The 23,474-nt window shown below is 39.9% G+C and overlaps 1 protein-coding gene across 1 annotated transcript in view; it reads left to right on the forward strand.

The window, feature by feature from the left end:
• Positions 1-14,944, forward strand: part of MYCT1 (MYC target 1) — a 29,069-nt gene extending 14,125 nt beyond the window's left edge. The window contains exon 2 of the mRNA XM_084284341.1: positions 11,836-14,944. Within this exon, the coding sequence (XP_084140467.1) occupies positions 11,836-12,368 (533 nt within the window). The 3' untranslated portion in view covers positions 12,369-14,944. The remainder of the gene's footprint in view (positions 1-11,835) is intronic.
• Positions 14,945-23,474: the final 8,530 nt, after the last annotated feature.

A 23,474-nucleotide genomic window follows, 5' to 3' on the forward strand; every position in this document is an offset into this window, starting at 1 on the left:
CACCTATCTTCATCTGGTTGCTTTCTGGATGCCACAGTTACCTGAATCACCTTGTACTGTAGACAATTATTCTCTCCCTCTTATCACAAGTGCTGTGTGACCTTTCTTAACGTTTGCCGTGACTAAGATCACAGCTGGCTGCTTTCACAAAGCAAGTGATTCGCCCACCCAGCTGAATCATGGGCTGCCTACAAATGATTAATGAGCGGCTGGTTTGCTAATACAATTAGTGACAACGATAAGGAAGATAGTAGTGTCAACACTTGTCAGTTACAGAGAAATTGTTTTTTTTCTGAACTCAGCATGACAACAGCAGCACAGGAGTTGGCTTCTACTGTCAGCCTCAGCCTCAAGTTAAGTCTTCTTAGAGCTCCTAGAGCCAGTATAAAATCTTTGGTACTTCAAGTCAGTTGAGATCTTCTGTGCTGGGAAAAAGTGGTGGCTGTTTGGGTGTAGGGTATTTTCCCTTTCTACACACTGCTTGGGATGCACGAGGAGAAATAGCTGCAGCCTCTCCACCTTACACCTGCACATTTAAAGGGGGCTTACAAAAAAAGATGGAGAGTGACTTTTTTCATAGGCAGCTAGTGATAAGACAAAAGGGAATGGTTTTAAACTAAGGGAGATGTGGTTTAGATTTTATTTTAGGGGGAAGTTCTTTACTCAGAAGTTGTTGAGACAGGTTGCCCAGAGAAGCTGTAGATGCCCCATCCCAAAAGGTGTTCAAGATCAGGTTGGATGAGGCTTTGAGCAACCTAGTCTACTAGGAGGTGTCAACCTGTGGCAGGGGGGCTGGAACTAGATCATCTTTAAGGTCCCTTCCAACCCAAGTCATTCTACTATTCTACTATAGCTGCAGGAAGATTCTATGAATTTGTTAAAATTTTGACAGATCTTGGCTACTGCTGTTTGATTTTGCACAAATTGGACTAAGTTACAAACACGCACTGTTGATTGTGATGAATCTCACTTCAAAATTCACCAAGACTCCAGTAAAACAGTATCTCAACCATTCTTACTAGTCAGGTTACTAGATTTGTCATTCATAAGTAAGTGCAATTCATACCTAAATACGCTAGCTGGTGCTCAACGCTAAGCTGTGCAATAGCCAGGAATGTATTCCCATTCTGGTTTGTAAATCTTTATACTGTTTTTTGTCTCTGCCAGTTGTCAAGGTCTTTCACCTCAGGGACAAAGCAGTGCGTGTGTGTATAAGCATGTGTGCATGTAGGGGAACTGCTTACTTATTTGGACAAGTTTTGAGTCACTGGCATGTGGCATGGCATAAAGGAAAGAGTTCATAAAAATGTGAGATGGAAAGAATTTAAATGGAACAAAATTTAGAATTCTCCTGTTTAGATGAAAAATATAAAAATATCTCATTACCACCATACAACATGGTAGTATGTTCTGATACTTTTCATGTTTGTCACTTCTCTGTCACTTCTGAGGGACAGAGAAGAACCAAGAAACATTGACACTTTACTAAGCAACAAGAAAATACCTGTGAATTGTCTCAGAGAAATTAGGGAGGGCTCCTCTAAAAAGGTGATGCATCCATTAACTCAGCTGAAGTGTCTCTATACCAATGGAAAGTGTCTCTATACATCATGGAAAATGAGCAGGAGTTGGAAATCACAGCATGCTCACAAAACCATGACCTAATTGGTATCACAGAAGTGTGGTGGGACAAATCACACAACTGCAGCACTGTAATTGAGGGCTACAAGCTTTTCATAACAGAGAGGAAAGGAGAGATAAGGATGTTTCCCCCTATGTTAAGGAGTGGATACATTGCAAAGAACTATGTCAGAAACAACCACAAACAGGTTGACAGCCTGGGAGTAAAAGTTAAGGACTGGACCAAAAAGGACTCTGTATGGTTGGGGTATATTACAGGCTGCCTGATCAAGGGAACCCTGTTGCTGAGGCCTTCCTGCTTCAGCTACAAGAAGCACGATGCTCACACACTCTCATCCTGATGGGGGATTTCAGCCACCTGGATGTCTGCTGGGAAAGCAGTGTAGCAGGCTGCAAGCAATCCAGAAAACTCCTGGAGTGTGTTGAGGATAGCTTCCTGGGCCAGGAATTGATAAACCGATCAGAGGAGAAGTGTTACTGGATGCAGTGCTCACCAGTGCAAATAAAGTCATGAAAGAGTTTAAGACTGGTGTCTGTCTGGGCTGCAGAACCTACCCCCTGGTTGAATATTTGATCTCAGGGAATATATACCTGGCAAAGAGCAAAGTCAGTGCTCTCAACTTCTAAAGAGAGAACTATCAGATGCTTTAGGAATAGTGAACGAGATCCCCGCAGACACTGTCCCAACACACAGGGGAACATGTAAGAGCTAGTAACTCTTTAAGGATGCTTTTCTTAGAGCACAAGAACTCTCCATCCCCCTGCATAAGAAAGTGGGCGGGGAGGGAGGGAACCCAGGATGGCTGAGCAGGGATCTGCTGGTCAAACTGAGGCACAAGAAGGAAATGCACAGGCAGCGGAAGTGGGGACATGTGGCCTGGGAAGAGTACAGGGATGCTGTCTGGATGTGCAGAGATGGGATCAGGAAAACCAAGGCATAGAAGGAACTAAAATTGATGATGGATGTGTCCTGGTCGGGGTCTGCTATAGACCGCCGAACCAGGATGAGGAGACGGATGAGGAATTCTACAGGCAGCTGACAGAGGTTGCAAAATCATCAGCTCTTGTACTCGTGGGGGACTTCAACTTCCCTGACATATCCTGGAAGCACAACACAGCTCTGAGAAAGCAGTCTAGGAGGTTTCTGGAGAGCGTGGAAGATAGCTTCCTGTCGCAGCTGGTTAGTGAACCTACCAGGGAAGGTGCCCCGCTAGACCTTCTCTTCACAAACAGAGAAGGACTGGTGGAGGACGTGATCGTCGGGAGCTGTCTTGGGCAGAGTGACCACGCAATGGTGGAGTTCACTATTCTTGGCGAGGCCAGGAAGGGGACCAGTAAAACCGCTGTATTGGACTTTCGGAGGGCTGACTTTGAGCTGCTCAGGACACTAGTTGGTGGAGTCCCTTGGGAGGTGGTTCTGAAGGGCAGAGGGGTCCAGGAAGGCTGGGCGCTCTTCAAGAGGGAAGTCTTAATGGCGCAGGAACGGTCTGTCCCCACGTGCCCAAAGATGAGCTGGCGGGGAAGAAGACCGGCCTGGCTCAACAGAGAATTGTGGCTTGATCTTAGGAGGAAAAAGAGGGTTTATAAGCTTTGGAAAAGTGGGCAGGCCACTAAGGAGGACTTTAAAGAAGTAGCGAGGCTGTGCAGGGACAAAATTAGGAAGGCCAAAGCTCATCTGGAGCTCAATCTGGCTACTGCCATTAAAGATAACAAAAAACGTTTCTATAAATACATCAACACAAAAAGGAGGACTAAGGAGAATCTCCATCCTTTACTGGATGCGGGGGGAAACTTAGTTACAAGAGATGAGGAAAAGGCGGAGGTGCTCAATGCCTTCTTTGCCTCAGTCTTTAGCGGCAATACCGGTTGTTCTCTGGATACTCAGTACCCTGAGCTGGTGGAAGGGGATGGGGAGCAGGATGCGGCCCTCATTATCCATGAAGAACTGGTTGGTGACCTGCTACGGCACTTAGATGTGCACAAGTCGATGGGGCCGGATGGGATCCACCCAAGGGTACTGAGGGAACTGGCAGAGGAGCTGGCCAAGCCACTATCCATCATTTATCAACAGTCCTGGCTATCTGGGGAGGTCCCAATCGACTGGCGGCTAGCAAACATGACGCCCATCTACAAGAAGGGCCAGAGGGCAGACCCGGGAAACTACAGGCCTGTCAGTTTGACCTCAGTGCCAGGAAAGCTCATGGAGCAGATCCTCCTGAGAGTCATCATGCAGCACTTGCAGGGGAAGCAGGCGATCAGGCCCAGTCAGCATGGCTTTATGAAAGGCAGGTCATGCCTGACGAACCTGATCTCCTTCTATGACAGAGTGAAGCGCTGGGTGGATGAGGGAAAGGCTGTGGATGTGGTCTACCTTGACTTCAGCAAGGCTTTTGACACCGTCTCCCACAGCATTCTCCTCAAGAAACTGGCTGCTCTTGGCTTGGACTGGCGCACGCTTCGTTGGGTTAGAAACTGGCTGGATAGCCGGGCCCAAAGAGTCGTGGTGAATGGAGCCAAGTCCAGTTGGAGGCCAGTCACTAGTGGCGTCCCCCAGGGCTCGGTGCTGGGGCCGGTCCTCTTTAATATCTTCATCGATGATCTGGACGAGGGAATCGAATGCACCCTCAGTAAGTTCGCAGATGACACCAAGTTAGGTGTGTGTGTTGATCTGCTTGAGGTTAGGAAAGCTCTGCAGGAGGATCTGGATAGGCTGCACCGATGGGCTGAGGTCAACTGCATGAAGTTTAACAAGGCCAAGTGCCGGGTCCTGCACCTGGGGCGCAATAACCCCAAGCAGAGCTACAGGCTGGGAGAGGAATGGTTGGAAAGCTGCCAGGCAGAGAAGGACCTGGGAGTGATGGTGGATAGTCGGCTGAATATGAGCCAGCAGTGTGCTCAGGTGGCCAAGAAGGCCAACGGCATCCTGGCTTGTATCAGGAACAGCGTGACCAGCAGGGCTAGGGAGGTGATCGTCCCCCTGTACTCAGCTCTGGTGAGGCCGCACCTCGAGTACTGTGTTCAGTTTTGGGCCCCTCGCTACAAGAAGGACATCGAGGTGCTTGAGCAGGTGCAGAGAAGGGCGACGAAGCTGGTGAGGGGCCTGGAGAACAAGTCCTACGAGGAGCAGCTGAGGGAGCTGGGCTTGTTCAGCCTGGAGAAGAGGAGGCTCAGGGGTGACCTTATCGCTCTTTTTAGGTACCTCAAGGGAGGCTGTAGCGAGGTGGGGGTTGGCCTGTTCTCCCACGTGCCTGGTGACAGGACGAGGGGGAATGGGCTTAAGTTGAGCCAGGGGAGTTTTAGGTTAGATGTTAGGAAGAACTTCTTCACTGAAAGGGTTGTGAGGCACTGGAACAGGCTGCCCAGGGAAGTGGTGGAGTCACCATCCCTGGAAGTCTTCAAAAGACGTTTAGATGTAGAGCTTAGGGATATGGTTTAGTGGGGACTGTTAGCGTTAGGTTGGAGGTTGGACTCGATGACCTTGAGGTCTCTTCCAACCTAGAAAATTCTGTGATTCTGTGATTCAAAGAATAACAGGAAAGAATTCTGTAGTTACATGGGTCAAAAAAGAAAGGCCAAGGAGACTGTACCCCTTCAGATAAATGAGAAAGGAGTAATGGTAACAATAGACGTGGAGGAGGCTGAGGTGCTCAACAAATGCTTTGTCTCTTGCCATTCTTCAATGGCAGTCAGGCATCTCATGTCACTGCATCAACAGAGAGGCCAGCAGGTTGAAGAAGGGGATTGTCCCCCTCTGCTCTGTGTCTTGTGAGGCCTCACTTGGAGTACTACATACAGATCTGGGGCCCCCAGCACAAGAAGGAAGTGGACCTGCTCTAGCAGAGCAGGAAGGCCATGAAGTTGATCAGAGAGCTGGGGCACCTCTTCTGTGAAGACAGCCTGAGAAAGCTGGGGATGTTCAGCTCAGAAAAGAGAGAGCTCTGGGGATACCTCACTGTAGTCTTCTGATACTTAAAGGGGGCTTATAAAAGAGATGGAGAGTGTTTTTACACATGCAGATAGTGATAGGACAAAGGAGAATGGTTTTAAACTAAAAGAGGAGAAATTTAGGTTAGATATCAGGAAGAAATTCTTTACTCAGAGCACCCTCTGAGTACCAGCAAGGTATTGGACCAGGTTTCCCAGAGAGGTTGTAGGATGCTCTGTTCCTAAAGGTGTTTAAAGCCAGGTTGGTTGGGGTTCTTGATAACTTGATCAACATGGAGTCAACATTGGATCCCTGCCAATGTTGGGGGTGTTGGAACTAGATGATCTTTGAGGTCCCTTCCAACCCAAGCCATTCTATGATTCTATGATTCTATGATTCCATAATTTCTTACAGAGTTGAAATCAAGCAGCTTGTATGTGATATGTTCTGTAAACAAGCTTGCTGATGTCCCCGTAAAATAAAGTTTGCATGTCATATAAAATGCCTCATCCTAGTTTTAAGTAGGTGGAAGAAAAAGCAAATGGGAAAACTACTCTCAGTTTTTGAAGTAAATAGGAAGGATCTTGCACTAACAGAGTATGAGTAAAGCATCTCTATAAAAACCTGAGTTTGGATCAGAACAGTGCCATACTTGACTGACAAACTACCTTACCATGTATCATAACTTTGAGATAAAGCTACTTAATTATTTCAGATTTAATAAAGCAACAACAACATCAAAATGTTAATAGCCCCAAAACATAAAGTAGATTGCAATATTTGTAAGTCATCTACTAGAAATTAATGATCTACTAGACATCTACTAGATATCAAATGTATAGGCATCATCTTGCTCTAGAGGTGTTTTCTACGTCCTTGTGCTTAGTGACAGCATGAGGAGAACAGATGTTAAGAAGGCTGGCTGGTTCTTTATTAGTTGTTGGCAATGATGCAGTTCAGATTCAAGTCATACGTACACAGCCTGGCTAAATGATGCTATTCTACTTCTCTGTTCCATGCATACAATTCTTTTGGCTCTCTCTCCCCACCCCCATCATGATTCTTACCCTTGGAAGCTCTCACTGAAAATGCTATTTTCATGATTTTGAAAGATTCTACTTAACTCTTCATGTATTTGTCCAGTTGAAAAATTTGCAAATGTGTATTTCCTTGCAGGGTAAGGAAAATCTTGTGTCTGCCTTAACTTTTCACACTGGTTAATAGATCATAAGGCTATAGGAAATATGCAAGTCCAGGGGATTTCCTGAGTTCAAGGAGCAGCATGTTTCTCCAGCCTTTATGCAGCCAGAGATAATGACAAGAGAAAATTTTTCTTGGGAAAATTCTTACATTTTAGTCGAGCAAAATCCTCAATGCAAATGTGTTTTAAATTCAAAGGGATGTCTTGCTATCTGTTGTGGTTCATGAAAATGAAAGGAAAATGAAAGCCTCACAGAAATAAGATATTGACCTGAGTACACATGCAAGGATCCTGTTAAGCTCCATGGTAGAGGCAGGATCCTCCATAATGAAAAGAAAATTTATTTCCTGAAGAGTTTGGCTGATCCAGGGACTTACAAGTCAAAGTAGGGATTATGTTAATTTTTGGTGAGGTATACCCCAAGGTATACCTTCTCAGAAGATTTACAGATTGGTATAAGCCCTCTTTGTCTGGCCTTGCTACTGTTGCCCAAATTGGATGGAAAGAACTTGTTTCAGGGCCATAACTAGGAAAAGCACCTTATCAGCCAGTCTATTATTTTTACTTATGACATGTCCAAATTTCTTGTGTGGTTCTACAGAGTGTTAGACTGTCATCTTGACAGGATGTATACTATAATATAACACTTCATACATACATCTCATGGAATTTTATAAAAAGGCTCAAAGCCAGCTACAACAACCAAGAAAAAACTTTGCATAGAAAAATCTTGCACTGTATAGAAATAGAAAAGGAAAAAGGAAAAAAAAAAAAAAAAGAGAGAGAAGAAAAAAAAAAAAAGCCTTGCAAATCTGTAGAACTGCATTTGATTCTGCATGTAGAAATTCATGAGGAGAGAAGAGAAGGAATTCAGGGGTTGCCCAATATGGACAAAAGTTGGGCTGATAAATACATGTTAGCTTGGCATTCAGATCAAGGGTAACCGCTAGGAGACATGGGAGTTAATGTGGGTTCCAAACCTTCCACATTTTGACATGGACATATTGGAAGGACCACAGATAAGAAAAATGATGTAGCTCAGATATTCAATTGTTAAACATGCAGCAGGCTTGTGTTATGTTAATTTCTTTATATCCTTTTATTTCTGGCTTTGTACCTCAAAGTCTGTCTTTTCTTGTTCTTAAAACAAGACAAACAAACAAACAAAAACAAACAAACAAAAACAAAACAAAACAAAACAAAACAAAAAACAAAAACAAAAAAAAACTTTATTCTTCATCTCAGCTGGTATTAGAGGTCAGGTGTTATGGGTCAAAGTTGGTAAAATTGGTGAGATGATGTACCCAATCTTTTCAATAGTAACATAAGCAAATAAAGTGGAAAGTGTGAGCAGCCTGAGAAACATACATCTCAAAACATATTTAGGGAACCAGCACCAAAGGAGCTATTGTCAGCATTCCTACCTCATCCCCCCTTTTTTTCCTCCTTTTTCTTCTAAAAAGCAGCTGACAGAATGACTTGCATAGCTCTCAGCAAGCTATAGGGTATTATAATGGCTCCATAGGAGATACATCCTGGTAGTATTGCTCTGACTTTCTTGAAAGGCTTGTTCTGTCCTGGCACTGCCCCGATTAAGGAAGAGAAAAACAACTCTGTGAAAGCCAGCTGTTCCCCTCAAAATCCCAGGTGCAGCAAGTCCCTCTCTGCCTTTGATCTTTTCCTCTGTTTTGTAGTATTTTCTCCAATGCACCTCAGGGCTGTGATCACTGGACGTTCTAAAGAGGAAATCAATGGGCATAGATTTACAATTCTTCAGTGTAAGTTTTTAGACCTGAATTACATTTCAGTGAAATTCATCCTCTGCAGGGAGTCAACAAAAAGTAAGTTTGGCTTATTAGTGTGCCCCCACAGTTCCCACTGATGTCAGGGAGAGTCTGGGAACAGAAAGAATAAAGTACCTGTAACTCATGGGTCTAGTGATATTTCTATAATAGGAACAAGAAGGATTAAATGTGGGTACAAACTGAAATGAGAGCATATGGGGAACTGCATGGGGACATCAATAATCAGTGTCAACCCAGCTGAGTTTCCCCAGGGAATAATTTGACCCTCTATTTTTGCATTCAAATACAGAGGTAGAAAAATAAAAGAATCAAAGAAGTTAAAGTAAATGAAGACATTATGAAAAGGGATAATTGTTTGTGCTGTACCTCCAGCACAGGGGAAGAGCACGTGGGAAGGAATGAAGAGCTACACTCAATACTTTTGTCAATTCCTTCATCTGCTTTTAACAGTGTGAAATGCCAATTTGATCATGCAGGTGGTGAAAATTATGCCTAGAGGGATGCAGGGACAAACTCTCACCATGGTGCACAGCAGCCCCACAGTCAGGTATGCTGGTGCAGCTTGCTGTGCTTCAGCTTACACTGGAGGATGCTGAGTCCCATAGAAGACCCCTTCTCTACCTCCATGTCAAGATACCAAGCAGGAGTGGGGTTGCTAGGAAGCAGCACAGCCTGTGCCTGGGGTATTCCTTGGCAGTCTCAAAATATAACAATGTATCTAGCATTCTAGCCAAGATGTGAAATAAATCAACCTAAGAAAGGGTTAGCTCTTGCTCTACTCATGGCCATGGAAGGATGGGAGTAGGGGCATTCATACAGAAGCTCAGGCCCTTGCACAGGGCTGTCTGTCATTAGGACAACTCTTGGGCTCTATTCACTGGAGGCCACCAAAATCTGTCTCTCTCTTCCTCCCAGTATGAGAAGGAATTTGCAGTAACAGAAGGTGTTAAACACATTAAAACATCATAATAGCCTGCTCCTGACAAAAAAAAAAAAAAAAGTGGCACACTAAGGCCTGCTGTGTCTCTGAAGATGATTTTATAAAGGGCAGAATCATTATGCATTTATCAGAAGGCTGCTGATGGTGACAGGGCTCTGATCTGTGGTCCAGAGTTGCAGTGCAGGATGCTGCTGCCTGTGGGTTCCTGCAGAAAGCTGACCAGACAATTGACCTTTGGCTGCAGAATACCCAATCAAGAGTTTCTTAGTTGTAAAAAATGAGGGCTTAAAGAAAAAAATTGTATTTTGGGTCAAGTCTGGTCCACCTCTGATCTGAGGGACAATAAACTGTTCCTAACAGCAAGCTGTGCTCTGCAACAATATCCAATGCTTTATGCCCCCAGACTTTACTTTATTCTGCCTTTTGCAAAGTGTAGTGGTCAGACACCTCTCTGAAAGTAGAGGTTATGAGCAAGTAACAATAGGATTCTATAGACATCCGAAATGCCAGTGGCTTAATTAGAACTTAAATTTTCTGGGCCTCCTGAAACTCCATATCTTTCCTGAAAAATACGAAGCAAATAAAGTTGAGTAGGAAATTCACAATGGTGTCAATAATACATGATAATGTTACTCTGTCTTAAATCCTTCACTGAAGGGTGAAAAGAAGAAGGTAGATAAGGAATTCCTTTCCTTATTCCTTTCCAATTACCTTTTTAACAGGAATGTTTCACAAACATCATAACATAACACAGACAACAACGCAAACAGAATAAATATTTCAAACATTTATATGTCACTTTTTCACTCATTTCCTCTTTGCTCCACTGGTAGTCAACACAGTTTCATCTTGTTTGTGATCCAATCCCTATTTGTATTTTTAGGGAATATATAAAGGTTTTGCATTCATTTGAGGCCTCATCCAGGATCAAAAAGATATGTCTAAATTTTTTAGTACATCAAAAAAAGCTGGTACTGAGTTGTAAATGACAAGTTTTCTGAAGCAACTAACCTATTCTTAGAAATATATGAGGAAAAATTCTTATTCTTCTACCTGGTGAAACCATGTGGGGGAGAAAATGATCCTAGTCATGCTTTTTTATTTTCTGATCTCTTAATGCTTGAAAACAAGTATGAAAGAGCTAGAAATGTACTTTTCCTAATGGCAGATTAATGCATCTTCAAATTAGTTGTGGGGGATGGGAAATATTTAAGGGACTTAGTATTGCTAATGGTTATCTCTGACCTAAATCATTTAGGATATGGTAATTCACATTAATTACTAAGAGGATTTAAAGTCTCTTTTACTCAGCAGTAAAAGGCTGGGACGTGTTCTCATGTTGTAATAAATACAAGGCTTAATCCATTAAGAACATGGCAGAAGCTACATCTCAGTTGTAATAGGTGAGTTAGCAAACACGTACATGTAGAATATAAATATCTATAAAAAAGTCATCAAGTCTTCATTAATCCATACTTTATAGTGTTCACAGAAACAAATATTTGGCGGTTTTACAGCACACCTTGGTGCTAGTGGGTGGCCATTTCTGAGATAGACTACAATTTTTCCTACCAGAGACTGGTAGGAAATGCAGTCTACTTTCTGAATGTTGTTGAATTAAGCAAATTAAAGAAAAAAAAATACCATATAGCACAGAAAAAGGAGGATGTTGATCTCTTCAGAAAGGGTTCAGGGGAGGGCCACAAAGTTGATCAGAGGGCTGGAGCACCTCTTTTATGAAGAAAGGCTGAAAGACATAGGGCTGTTCAGCCCAGAGTAGAGAAGGCTCTGGGGTGACCTTATTGCAGCTTTTCAATACTTAAAGGGGGATTATAAAAAAGGCATAGAACAACTTTTTGCTCAATCAGATAATGACAGGACGAGGAGAAAAGGTCTTAAACTAAAAGAGGGGAGATTTACATTACAGGTCAGGAGGAAGCTATTCACAATGATGGTGGTGAGGCACTGGAACAGGTTGCCCAGAGAGGTTGTGCATGCCCCATCCCTGGAGGTGTTCAAGACCAGGTTAGATGATGAGGCCCTGAGCAACCTAGATCTAGTGGGTGGTGTCCCTGCCTAGATGGAAGGGGTTTGGAACTAGATGATCTTTAAGGTCCCTTCCAACCCAAGACATTCTATGATTTTATGATACTATGATAGTATGACTTGCTGTGTTTATGCTGTAAGGTTCATGTGTTAGACACAAAAATCTTAGGGAGTGTTCATCTTTTAAGGAGGCTGCCATATTCAAATCATCTTCAAGCAGGGATATTTTTTCAGGACTAATGAATTAACTCTGCTGTGTATTTTTGCTGTATTTCAGAACAGATAACAATCGCCTTCACAGTGTCCATGGTGATTGGACTGGTGATTGGAGGGATAATCTGGGCCTTGTTCACTTGTTTGTCCCGTCGCAGAGCTAGTGCTCACATTTCCCAGGGGAGCTCTTCAGCTTTCAGTCGTCGGTCCAGACCTGCCTCCCACAGCCAAACTACTGGCAGGACTGGATTTTACCGTAACAGCAGCTGTGAACGTCGGAGCAACCTCAGCCTGGCCAGCCTCACATTCCAGCGGCAAGCCTCCTTGGAGCAAGCCAACTCGTTCCCTAGGAAGTCAAGCTTCCGTGGGTCCACCTTCCACCCTTTTCTGCAGTGCCCTCCCCTCCCTGTGGAGACGAACAGTCAACTGATCACCCTCACTCCCACCAACACAACCACAACCTTTGTGGGAAGCACCACCAACAGCTTAAGTCGACCTGAATTCCACTGGTCTAACAACAGCCTCCGCATCTGCCACTCCACACAAACCCCTCCTCCTGCCTATGAAACCATCATAAAAGCATTCCCGGACTCTTGAGCCAGGTCCTTGTTGAAAATACACATGGACATTTTAGGAAGAACCACAAATGTCTCATTTTTTTTGCACGCTGAAGATCTCTAAGAAGTCTCCAGCTGCTGTGACACATTGCAGAGGGGACATATATTGCCAGGAGGCGGGTAGTGCTGATTTCTTAGAGCACTACGTCCCACTGTCCAAGGAATCACTCGTCTTTGCGCTGCCAGCTCTGATTTACTGCCTTACAACATGCTTACATATTTCTATCTCTGTAATGTAACCATTGTATCTTTTTCTTTATAGGAAACAAAATGTTGCCGCACTTAAGGAAAAAAAAAAAAAAAGGAAAGAAAGAAAGAAAGAAAGAAAGAAAGAAAGAAAGAAAGAAAGAAAGAAAGAAAGAAAGAAAGAAAGAAAGAAAGAAAGAAAGAAAGAAAAAAAGATAATTTCTTCGAGAAATATAGTTCTAGGAATTACTCATATACAAATTTCTGCAAATTTCACTATTCTGTTCCTTTTTTTAAAAACAAACAAACAAAACACATGTTCTGGTTCTATGTATTTTTTCCAAGGATATTAAACTTTCAGTGAAAACCTCCTATTAACCAAATTCTTGCTGTAACCTCAGAACAGCTTCTAAAGAAGAAACATTATACAAAGACCCCAGAGGAGATTTGACATCACAGTCCAGTCCGTGGTAATAGGTATCCTGTTCTGCTGATTGTAAAGGACCTTAAAACACTCTATATTAGGTCTGTTTGTATGAAATCCCCCACAGCATGGGAAAGATGGTGAGATATACTATGTTTCATGTAAAAAGAAGTTTCAAACAGCATAGCAAATGCTTGGTAACAATTATAAAGATTTTTCTGTCTGCAGCCTGCAGAACACATAGTCATTTTAACATTTTAAAAACCAGTAAGATTGTATGAGAGCAGAAATCCTGATATTTCATTTTCTAGTTCTGGTTATCAAGATAAGCGTTTCATGAATAATAACTTTTTAATTTTATTTATTTATTTTTAATTAAGTTACCTGTTTTGCTATGGGATTGCTCATTTCCTTATTTCAAATTGTATTTCTCAAATTTTACCATAGTTCAATTCTTCCTGGCAAGTTATTCACTGAAATGTATTTCACTAACACAGAAATTTAGACATCTATAGATGAATACTGGGATTGTACGATTAGCTAGAATATAAAGATAAAGATGGAATATTTACTTAAGGTTAACTTGACTGTTAATACATGTATTATGTCAAGCTAACCTCTGGTTTAGTAGAGACTAATTGCACCAATGTGAGAAGTTCAGGATTTAGAAATAGCACAGACAGATAGGGACTGATTTAGGTTTTATTATATCAGTTTCTTGATAAGTATTTCATGTTCAAATAAAGGGAAAAGAATTTCCATAAGTAGAAGAACAGTCCTTCTTCTTGCTTAGAAATAAGCCTTTTATTCCTAAAAGTGTTGGGCAACTACCAGTTGCAGAACCCCTGAATATGAGTAGTTCGCTCCTATGCTTCAGTAGAGAGCCTGAGTCCTCACCTTTCCTCTGGGAGGGAAAAGGATTCAGCAGCTTTCTAGAACAGGCAAAATGTTTCATATTTTACTTTGCAGGCTTTTGGTATCTAGCAGCATGCATCTCTCTACAGAGTTCAGCATCCCTCAAGCAGCACCACTACTGCAATCTTCCAGCTCCATACCTTTCCACTTGCAAATATTGCTACATTGAGCTTGCAAGCATTAGTTATTATAAGCTGCAATTATTACTTATTGTAAAATCAAATTATTTTGCATTTATTTACTGACTGTTTTTTGTTGCTTTATTTTTAGCGTGCAACATTTTCCCTTCTAGAGGGATGTATGTTATTGCTAGAAGAAAACCACTTACGGCGTTTACAGAGTTTCACTGCAGACACTATGGGTTCTAGTACACTGACGACTTACTGATAAGACTGTAAAACTGCATTTGTCTGATCACAGGCTATGGACTTAAAACAATAGTCCTATGGAGAAAGAAAGTTGTGTTATTTTGTTCTTTAATAATATTTTTTCATTTACAGTTTTATTGAGTCTGGTGAACTTCATTGCATTCACAAGTACTTTTATAGTGTGCTGGAACTAGAATAGGTGAAGCCACCTATTCTGACATGCCTACAAACAGCAGAGTTTAAGCCTGCTCCCTTTCTTTACTGAGTTTGGTGGACTGTTTGAAGAGACATCTTGGTGTGTACCCGGGAGGCCAAAACTGCTCATTCCTTGAGATAAATCATTTTAGACAAGTGATTTTTTACTTCCAGTTTATAAATGCACATTACATTATAGTAGAACTTTCCACAGCATATTATTGCTTGTATTATACTATATTTAGTAATCAATGTAGAAAGGGAAGCTTAAATGTACTGTATTTTTTTCTTCCTGAAATCTGCACTGGATATCAAAATATTTTTTATGTCCCCCAGATTAGGGGGATTAAAAACACAGGTTGTTTCATGCCTAATCAGTTTGGCGGTCAGATACCAGTTTAAAAAATATCTGAAATGAATGTTTTGCAAGCTCTGTAGAGGTTTCAGAATGTGAAATAAAGATGTTACAATCTCTCTCTCTCTCTCTCTCTCTTTCTCTGTTTTAAAAGATAAATATGTTGACTTGTATAAAAATAATACCTTAAATGGAAGTGAATTATCTTTAATTCTTCAAGCTCATATAGTTGGGAGTGTGAACAGGGGCTTGGCCCCTCCTCTGCTGTGTGAGGAGACAGACCATGGCTGATGATCTTAAATGAAGAATATGCCACATGAGACCACCTTCCAAAGATTAGAAGTAGAAACTAAACCAGATATTATTAGGAAATTGCTTTGCTTACTTATGCTAACAGGAATTAACTATTTTTGTAGTACAATGAATGGTCATCAAATTTCTCTTACAAATAACGTGATTGCAGATTTAAAATTCAATGTTTTCCCAGTAATTTGACTTTAATCCACAAAGTGAGAAAATGCTTGCTTTTCTCATGGGCAATGATTACAGAATTGCACATGGGTAATCGTTACAGGATTCATGCTAAAATGGACTTATGCACATTTAGTCGAGCTAGAACCAAAACACATTCCAAATGATCAAACTTCAAATTCAATTGTAGGATTCAGGTGTTTGATAAACAAAAGGTTATAATTGCTCATTATAATGGCCTTTTAAAACTTTGGTTTTAATTTAAAATACTGGAAAACTTTGGTTTTAATTTAAAATACTGGGAGGAAAGGTTGATTTCTAAAAAAAATGTATTTCTGTGTATTTCAAAGCATTCACAAGCAATAAATTAAACTTTACAACAGTTTTGCATATAATATTTTTTAATGGTGAGAGGCAGTGATTAAAGGATATGACCAGAATCACACAGGGTGGGATATGCAAAACTCTGATCATCCTCTAGATATCCTGACCTCCTGTCCTGAAGTGAACAGAGCTAATTCTTTTCACAGAGAAACCTGTTTATTACTGCCAATATGCACAACAAATATTGCTCCAGTTCTAGTTTCATACAGAAGACAAAACTTACCAGCTCTGTCTGAGACTAGTTATGTTCCAATGTATTTACAAAAGTAGCTTTTGCTATATTCCTTGACCTTTCCTTACTGAAGAATTTCTGATCACCTCTTCAGACAGCTACTGATTTTCATACTAAAACACAATGAACATGCAGAATCCTTGTCAAATTAAATTTTTAACGTTCAGTTGCAATTTACCATGAAGGTTTTGAGTCATCTCAACATTCATTCTTAAGCATAAACTGAAAAACCCCATTTACTGGAAATATCCTCTCAGAGATGAAATGACACATGCCAGATCCCTGACCTATAGGCATTTGATAAAATTAGGTGATGTCTCTGATGCAGTACAGCTTCTGGGAAAAAAAAAACAGAAAGAAAACACTAGTTGAAAATTTACCTCTGTCAAGTTCAGAGCAGAATAGAGAAAACACTGCTGATACAAGTTCACAAAGCAGAGAGCAGAATTTTAGAAATTGGACCAGTGACCCCACTGAGGATCTCTGGTCTCGCTATGATAAGTGGTGGCTGTGTCTCATCCTAGGCTTTTGCTTCCAAACAGTTTAGAGTCTGTGGACACAGCTCGACAGAGGAGCCTGGTTTGCGTGTCTCATTTCTCTTTTTATTTTTTTATGGAAGCTTTTGGCTCCCATCAGATTTATGACAGCGTAAACTGCATGAGGGTTTCAGTGTCTGATAGGCATCGACTGGATCATGGAGTTAATTCTGCAAACATGTTTCCTGTCTGCTTTCTCTGTGACATTCTTCAAAAGAGACATGTGGGGTTTTTTTGGTTCTTTTTTGTTTGCTTGTTTTTTTTTTTTTTTTTTTTTTTTTTCATCTGTTAAGTAGCAAAATCAAGTGACTGTGCTTTGAGGGCTGAAAAAGAGCAAATGCACAATTTTAGAGCAAGGAGTTATTTCAAATAAGAGACAATTAATTGTGAAAGAGGCTACACAGAGTGATGGCCCCAAGATAGCAAGAAATTAGATTTGCTAATTTAGGACATAACTGTCTTGTGTGTACAGACAGTATGGAAAGGCATTGGAATGTGAAATCATCCATATCTTGTTCAGGGTTGATCTGCATCAACTTCAATCCACTAGTTTATGATGGCATATTGATGACTACACAAGACAAGTGATGCCACCCTCTTGTTTCAAACAGACAAGAGCACATATAACAGCTGGCAGTAATTTGCAATCTTTTGGACCTACATGGAGAAGTTGCTAAAACACTAAAACAGCATGAAACTTCAACCTCAGGGCTGAACAGTCCAGAGGTTTCCACAGTTTGACTTGAAGCACATTAGAGCTCCACTGAAGCAAAGAATGGGAGAGACCCATTCTATGACTATGCTCTGTTCCTGTGCTGTATATCTTGGTGACATTTTGAAGTTATTTTTGGAGGAGGGAATAACTCCTTTTAGATTACAAGATAATTACTCAATGGATAGTAGAATTTGTTTTTTCTCATTCAGCGTTCATCTGTTTAGTTCCATAGTAAGTTCCATCTCTCTCTCTATGGATCAAGTATAAAAGTACACAGGTCTTCACTCTACCCCATTCTTTTGTTGTTCTGCCAGTAACAGAAAAAGTGACTTTGTTATCCAGAAAATCACTCTAAGGAATTGATTAGGTTGTATGGGATAAGCTCTCCAGCACTAGCTTGCCAGAATCAAAGCACTGGTCCGTTGTATTTTTTTTATTTTTATTTTTTTCCCCTTTTAATCCCTCAAGTAGATGTCATGAAAAGGACAAACATCTTTGTGTCCATACTAAATAACAGATATCATTTAGTGAAACTCGGAATTGTCTTGCAAAATTCTTATAAATCTACAATACACTAATTCATGATGCTGATACTTTTGAAAATTTTGAGTAGCATAAAACTGACTCATAAAAATTCCCACATACTCAAAAATATATTTGAGTGCTTGTATAAATATTAAATAAACTCTTCTAAAGGTGATAGTGCTCCTAGACATTGAATCTAATCTTCTTCACTTCAAGGAACCTGTTCTTGGACAGAAATATTTCCAGTAAAACTAGAAATATTGAAGAGAGAAAGAAGGACTGAGAAAGCTCCGTGTAGGTAAAGATGGGCTTCAACTAATATTAGGGAATAGCTGATTTACTATGACTTTGCAAAGTTAGTGAAAGTGTGACTGTGTTTATTCCTAAAAGATGTCTGAAAGGATTTCTCCTGATTCAGTGTTCCCTAATTTGTAACAAGGCCTCTCACAGACATTTTATGGGTACAGAACATTAATTAGTTTCTGTTTTAATAAAAGATATGGAGTCAGAAAGTAAATAACATGCCTTATATCTCCTCCTGACATTTCATCTACCTATTCAACAGGTATCTATTGCCCAGTTTTTAGTTTTAGATGAGGAGAGCTTTAGAGTGCAATGATCAGGACAACAGCAAATCAAAATCTTCACATAAGACAATCCACAAGTATTACATATTCTTTAACACATCTTCTGATAAATTTTTAGAATTGCACGGAGTCCTAGATATCCTTAAATACATTTAAATGCATTTACTAGGATCACAGAGGATATAAGCAGGTGTTTCTGTTTCTTTCAAAGCATCTGAAAGACACTGAATGGCTAGATGATTTTAAAGTTTCTTCCAGTTTTGGACATTACGAAAGATATAAAAACAGACAGAATGTTTCAGGCAATCTTGCTTATCTTGACATTGTACTCAAAATCAGAGTTATTACTGATAAAAAGACTTTCAAGGTTAACTGTTCAGTTATTAGTACATCAAAATGGTGGATCAAAAGAATATAAAAGTTATACTGTGTTATATATTGCTGTTCTTTGGAGGTATATTTGCAAATGGGGTAAGCTAGTCACACAAGTGAGGGTCTTGCTATCCAAAACCAATCCAGAAAAGCAGATTGCTTCACATTTACCTTAATTCTCTGAATGCATTGACTGACCATGGATGATTTAATCACTATTACTTTATTATTCACTGCAGAGAGATTACTCATATGCTTATTAACTGATGAATCAGAATATAATTCCATATGCCACACTATTCTAGTGCCTAATTTAAGAACATATTTTGTATTTGCTAAGTGATTTCTGTTTATTGAAAGATTCCTCTTTGTGAAAACAGATGCCTACTCTGCTCATCTTACCTCTCCAGTCATTTCTTGAGCATGTAAAATGTTCTGTGAGAATGTAATGGTGATCTTTTTGTCCTTATGAAGACACGTGAGGGACTGACCATGGAGGGCATGGTGAATCACTGGTTGGCCACTCCTATCTGTTATGATATTGATGCAGTGCTAGGAAATCCTGAATCACATCTTTGCTCAAGTCTCAGCACTTCTGTTAACAGTGATGTTTTTTTTTGCAGAATATCTCATCATCTCATCTTGCCTATCTAGATGATGTGCCTGTGAAATGGGAAACATCAGGAAAGAGTGAAGAGAAGTTTTTACAGATACTTCTGGGCACCATTTGGGGTGGGGTGTTTTAGAAGCGGGGTTGGAAAAGAAAACTGAGCAAAGACAGTCCTGGAATCAGGAAATCAGTCTCTCTTCTGGCAGTTGAGGACAACATTGCATCAATCCTGCTTGCAATGAAGACTGTCTGAAGGCAAACAGTCCCCAGCAGGACAATCTCTTACGGACTAAGAGAAACATCTTTCTGCCTCTAGACTACCTAAGGAATTGACAAAATGCCTTTTATTGTGATAGATCCCAAGAGATCTCACTTTGGATTCAGCTTTGTCTTAAGCTGACAGGAAGACGAGGCAGAAAAGAATCTGGAATTGTTTTGGTGACTTCTATTAATGCTTTATTTTCAGATTCTTAAATTTGTACATGACATTCATTGCTGAGTGACCTTGTAATCTTTCCACTATTAGGGAACTTTTATTAGCATATTTTACCTTGTGCACAAAGTCTGCAAGCAGAATTTTATGAAACAAGATGAGTACACTTTTTTTTTTTTTTCTTTTTTTTTTTTTTTAACGAGGTAATGTACATAATAGCTAGGACTAAAAGATGACTAAGTTAAGCATGAAAAAGATATTTGGCTCTCAAGTAGAAAATCAGGGAATTTTTTCTAGACAAATAATTGTCAGTCAAGCCAGGAGGGGAGATGCAGCCCTTGTTTGTTCTTGGGAAAGGCTGATCCTTAACCTTTCTCAGTCATGGGCAACAGCACCACAGGACCACAGGTTGTTCTCAGTGTGAGCTTTCTGAACCATCAAACTCTGAATGAAGTGTCATGACTCAGGGAACAGAGGTCAAGACAGGGCTATGGATTTGGCCTCAGTTTATGCTATCAGTTATGATGTCCAAAGCCCCGTCCAACCTGGCCTTGAACACTTCCAGGCATCCGCAGCTCCTCTGGGAACCCTGCCCTGTGCCTCACCACACTCATAGTAGAGAATTTCTTCCTAATATCTAATCTAAATCTACCCTCTCTTAAAACCATTACCCCTTGTCCTATCATTACAGTCCCTAATAAAGTCCCTCCCTGTCTTTCCCGTAGACCCTTTTTAAGTATTGGAAGAGCACTAAAATGTCTCCCTGGAGCCTTCACTTCTCTGAACTTAACAACCCCATCTCTCTCAGCGTGTCTTCATATGACAGGTGCTCAAGCCCACTGATCATCTTTGTAGCCATCCTCTGGACATTCTCTAACAGGTCTATGTCTTTCTTATGCTGTGGGGCCTAGAGCTGAACAAAGTATTCTAGTTGGGTGTTTCATGAGAATGGAGGAGAGGGGGATAATCACCTTCCTTGACCTGCTGGTCACTTCTTTTGATGTAGCCCAGGATATGATTGGCTTTCTGGGATGAGAGTGTGCTCTGCTGGCTTACATCCTGTGTCTTTTTTTCACAAATGCCCCCAAGTCCTTCTCCTCAGGGCTGCTCTCAATCTACTCATGGTATTTTTTATTCATGTTTGGGATTGCCCCAACCCAGGTGCAGAACTTTGCACTTGGATTTGTTGAATTTATGAGATTTGCATGGGCCCATCTGCCAAGTCTGTTGAAGTCCCTGTGGATGGCATCCCTTCCCTCCAACATGTTGACTACACCACTCAACTTGGTGTCATGTGACACCCATATCTTCCAAGAGCTGAGAGTAAGATAAACCTGCTTGAGTCAATTGTTCTGTTACCCCTTCATTCTGAAGGCTTTCTTTGAACTCAGCGTTAAAAATGTCAATACTCATTGAGTAATGTCAATAGGGAATTAAATGTTATTTTATTCTCTCACATGAGCTGGTGCAACTGAAGCAAACCGAGGATATCTTTTGAAAGAAGAGCAAGAAAGTATAGCTATGGCAGGTGAACTTTGTTGCCCTTTCCACACACAATGTTGAGTTACATGAAGCTTCTAACTGCTTAGCTTGATTCTGTAAACTATGTCCGTAGCCTAATAGTTTGTGCTGGTAACAATATTTTTATTTATTTATTTATCATGCAAATGTCAGTAGATAAAGAATGAAGAATGAGCCTCTGCAGAAAGGTTTTCTGAGCTTAAGTCTGCAAGTCAAATCCTCCATGCCTCCATTATGCCCTCAATCAACATCAAGCTGATTCCTCCATCAACAACAACAAAAAAAGTTACACCTTTGTAAATCACTAACACAATTTGCACTGGTTGGTGTTTCATGGCAACCAACTTAAGTTCTCTGTGGATATCCAATTAGTTCAAGTTTAGCATCCTTGACAATAAAAACAGACAGATGATTTTGTTTTATTTGTTGATAGGAGCATTTTAACCTATACTACAAAAAGTTTGCTTTCAGAGTATTGAACCAATCAGATTGGTTAAATCATTACATATCTCCATGTTAGTTGGTATCAGTGTGGCCCATTCTTTTGTGGCAAACACTTGAGTTAGATTTAAATTAAGTTTCTCAGCTAGTAATGGTCAATAAAACTCAGTTCTGAGCCAATGAACAATTAAGAGGCTTTCTGCAACACAAATGAGCCAGAACAACCTCATATTCTTCCTGGCGTCTCCTTGTCTCCTTACTTCAGAAGGATTTACTGTCTTAAAAAAAAAAAAAAAGGTCTCATAGGTCTATGGGGACCTACAATGAATCTTCACCTGTGCCTCAAGATTTCATCAATACCTATATTCAAATTTTTCTAGGGAAAAAATAAAAATAAAAAAATGGAACTCTAAACCACTCTATATAAAGCATAATTTTAATAAATTATAATAATAAATAAAACATAATAAATATACAATAAAATATTTATTTATTTATTAGATAAATTAATTTCATAATAAAACATAAATTTGTGTCATTACAAAAACATTGAGAAAGGTATATAGTGCAATGATGCTGATAAAAGGAGACTCCAAAGTACTTGCAGATCAGTCCTTTCTCATGAAGACATTGAACACAAAGTTCTTTCCATATCCTATATGGATCATCCTGCCTGTTGCTCTAGATATCTTCTAGTTAATTCCAGATAATTTTCAGAAGTACTCTAGAATTGTCTGTGGCATCTTGTGATACACTTGATGAACATGTGCATGGAGTGCTCAAATGAATGAGAAAAAATGGCTTCTATGAATAAACAAGTGCAAGTTTGAATAACAGGGTTTCTCGTTTATGTCTTTTCCTTGAGTAATGTCAGAATGGGTCAATGTGTCACCAAAGAACAGCGATGCAGCTGATAACACTCTGGAAGACATGGTTGTGGAGAATTTCACTGGAATTCTTGACATATATCTACAGAGGATTCAAATCAGCACTGAAATATTTTTTTCTATTGAAATGGAAAATGGTTTAAATAAGGCAAAACAATTATATGTGATTTGGAGAGACACAATAATACATAAAGTTTATTATTAAAGATTATTAGAGATAAAGATAATAAAGGTTATTAAAGATTGTTATTGTAGAAAAAAAAAAAAAACTGCTGCCATGAAATTAAAAATATGTATATATATATTAATCTAGTTACATGATGAAATAAAGTTATAGTAGAAATACAATTGTTTTTACTGAGTAGCTATTGATGTAACTGCATGATTTACCAATAGTCACCAGTAACAAGATTTACATCTAGATTGATAGTTTGTAAATTCAGACTTTCTTATAATTTGAATATGACATTTAGCATATTTAAAGTGCTAAGGTCCAAGGCTTATGTTCAACTTGTCACTAACCAACAGCTAGCAACTTTTTAATATCATTCAATAGAATTGAAAACACTGTGTCAGTTCTTTTAGCACAGGTGCTGAATGTTTTATTAGTTTCTGAAGAAAACACTTTTATTCATCTGTCAACTTAAAAAAAAAAAAAAAGCTGAATGTAATGATACATGCATCACGCATATGCTGACAGTACACATGATGGCTATCAAAATGTTGCTGTCTTATTAATCTTTTCTGTCTCTGTGATGATCTCCACAGTGTCCCCAAATCCCTTAAAATCTTATTAGTATTAGATCTATTTATGTGTACTTAATAAAATGGAATATATTGACTGTGGTGTTGCATTTACTGGAATGTTCTTCATGCTTTATGTAGTAGAAAAAGAATAATGAGCCATTGATGTATTGGCCAAGAATCAA

Source organism: Netta rufina (genome assembly GCF_964035555.1).
Source record: "Netta rufina genome assembly, chromosome: 3".
NCBI lineage: Eukaryota > Metazoa > Chordata > Aves > Anseriformes > Anatidae > Netta > Netta rufina.